Below are 2,771 nucleotides of genomic sequence, written 5' to 3'. Positions count from 1 at the left end.
GTTACAGCACTGTGGGCGGGACTACAGAAACTGGTGTCAGGTTACAGCACGGTGGGCGGGACTACAGAAACTGGTGTCAGGTTACATACAGCACTGTGGGCAGGACTACAGAGACTGGTGTCAGGTTACAGCACTGTGGGCAGGACTACAGAGACTGGTGTCAGGTTACAGCACTGTGGGCGGGACTACAGAGACTGGTGTCAGGTTACAGCACTGTGGGCGGGAATAAAGAGACTAGTGTCCGGTTACAGCACTGTGGGCGGGACTACAGAGACTGGTGTCAGGTTACAGCACTATGGGCGGGACTACAGAGACTGGTGTCAGGTTACGGTACTGTGGGCAGGACTACAGAGACTGGTGTCCGGTTACAGCACTGTGGGCGGGACTACAGAGAGTGGTGTCCGATTACAGCGCTGTGGGCAGGACTGCAGAGACTGGTGTTAGGTTACAGCACTGTGGGCGGGACTACAGATAGTGGTGTTAGGTTACAGCGCTGTGGGCGGGACTACAGAGAGTGGTGTCAGGTTACAGCGCTCTGGGTGGGACTACAGAGACTGGTGTCAGGTTACAGTGTTGTGGGAGGGACTACAGAGAGTGGTGCCAGGTTACAGAGCTGTGGGCGGGACTACAGAGACTGGTGTCAGGTTACAGCACTGTGGGCGGGACTACAGAGACTGGTGTCAGGTTACAGCACTGTGGGCGGGACTACAGAGACTGGTGTCAGGTTACAGTACTGTGGGCGGGACTACAGAAACTGGTGTCAGGTTACAGTACTGTGGGCGGGACTACAGAGAGGTGTCAGGTTACAGTACTGTGGGTGGGACTACAGAGACTGGTGTCAGGTTACAGTACTGTGGGTGGGACTACAGAGACTGGTGTCAGGTTACTGGGGTTTTAACACTTCCTGCTGTCAGTTAGGAAGAACAACATCAGGCTGTAAAACTTTCTGTAAAGCTGAAGTAAAATACATTTTCTGATTAATAAAACAGAATCATTTTACACAAACTGATTACAGTTGATGAAAACATTGAATCTATGGACACATCTATGGACAACCTGAACCCATTCTGACTTTGAGCTGCGGTGACATCACTTCCTGTTAAAGGTCTAATCAGAGTTGGGCAGCTTGACAGCTCACAGCAAGAACTCTGGCTCTGACCTGGCTGCCTCCGAGCCTCTTTTGTAAAACAGATCTCAGTGGTATTTGTCAGGTTCTATAAGGGTAAATAAAAAACTGTAAAAAGTCGTCTGTGTACCTCATCGAGGATCCGGTTCTTGGCTCTGGTGATGGCCGTGTTCAGGATGTTGATCCAGGACTCTTTGTCTTCTGGACTGACAGCCAGGAAGACCATGTTAGTAGCCTGAAACACACACAGAGGACAGGTGACATACCTGAGACACTCGGGGCGGAGACTTTTCAGACTGGTGCTCAGGGGTCATCAGGGTCCTGCCTTTGTACAGGTGTTTATACTGGTGTGTTTACAGATGTGTGTAGAGGTGTTTATACAGGTGTGTGTACAGGCGTGTTTACAGGTGTTTATACAGGTNTTTGTACAGGTGTTTATACTGGTGTGTTTACAGATGTGTGTAGAGGTGTTTATACAGGTGTGTGTACAGGCGTGTTTACAGGTGTTTATACAGGTGTGTACAGGTGTTTATGCAGGTTTGTACAGGTGTGTGTACTGGTGTTTATACAGGTGTTTACAGGCGTGTGTACAGGTGTTTATAGGTCTGTGTACAGGTGTGTTTACAGGTGTTTATACAAGCGTGTGTACAGGTGTCTACATGTGTTTATACAGGTGTATATACAGGTGTTTACATGTGTATATACAGGTATTCACAGGTGTGTACAGGTGTTCACACGTGTGTGTGCACAGGTGTTTAGGTGTGTGTATAGGTGTTTATACAGGTGTTTAGGTGTGTGTATAGGTGTTTATACAGGTGTTTACAGGCGTGTGTACAGGTGTATATACTGGTGTTTAAATGTGTTTATACAGGTGGTTACAGGTGTGTGTAAAAGTGTTTACATGTGTTTATACAGGTGTATATACAGGTGTTCACAGGTGTATATACAGGTGTTTACAGGTGTGTGTACAGGTGTTTGCACAGTTTACAGGTGTGTAAAGGTGTTTATACAGTTGTTTACATGTGTTTATACAGGTGTATATACAACTGTGTACAGGTGTATAAACAGGTGTTCACAGGTGTGTATACAGGTTTTTACACGTGTGTACAGGTGTTTATACAGTTGTTTAAAAGTGTTTATACAGGTGTTTACATGTGTTTATACAGGTGTTTACAGGTGTGTGTACAGGTGTTTATACCAGTGTTTACAGGTGTGTGTACAGGTGTTTATACAGGTGTATATACAGGTGTTTATACAGGTGTTTACAAGTGTGTGTACAGGTGCTTAAACAGTTGTCTACATGTATTTATTGAGGTGTGTATAGGTGTTTACAGGTGTTTATACAGCTGTTTATACAAGTGTTTACATGTGTTTATACAAGTGTATATACAGGTGTTTACAGGTGTGTGTACAGATGCTTGTACAGTTGTTTACATGTATTTATAGAGGTGTATATACAGGTTTTTATACAGGTGTATATACAAGTGTTTACATGTGTTTATACAGGTGTATATACAAGTGTTTACATGTGTTTATACAGGTGTCTATACAAGTGTTTACATGTGTTTATACAGGTGTATATACAAGTGTTTACATGTGTTTATACAGGTGTATATACAAGTGTTTACATGTGTTTATACAGGTG

General features: G+C 44.5%; 1 protein-coding gene across 1 annotated transcript in view; it reads right to left on the bottom strand.

Annotated features, from left to right (window-relative positions):
• plekho1b (pleckstrin homology domain containing, family O member 1b) overlaps positions 1 to 2,771 on the bottom strand; it is a gene marked incomplete in the record, with an annotated part of 22,949 nt that overhangs the window by 8,090 nt on the left and 12,088 nt on the right. The window contains 1 exon segment of the mRNA XM_014033010.1: positions 1,257 to 1,361. Coding sequence (XP_013888464.1) covers positions 1,257 to 1,361 — 105 coding nt within the window.

The sequence above is a fragment of the Austrofundulus limnaeus genome, unplaced genomic scaffold (assembly GCF_001266775.1).
Source record: "Austrofundulus limnaeus strain Quisiro unplaced genomic scaffold, Austrofundulus_limnaeus-1.0 Scaffold1599, whole genome shotgun sequence".
In the NCBI taxonomy this organism is placed as follows: domain Eukaryota; kingdom Metazoa; phylum Chordata; class Actinopteri; order Cyprinodontiformes; family Rivulidae; genus Austrofundulus; species Austrofundulus limnaeus.
The sequence above is the reverse complement of the archived record's forward strand: the minus strand, read 5'-3'. Positions and strand labels throughout refer to the sequence as shown.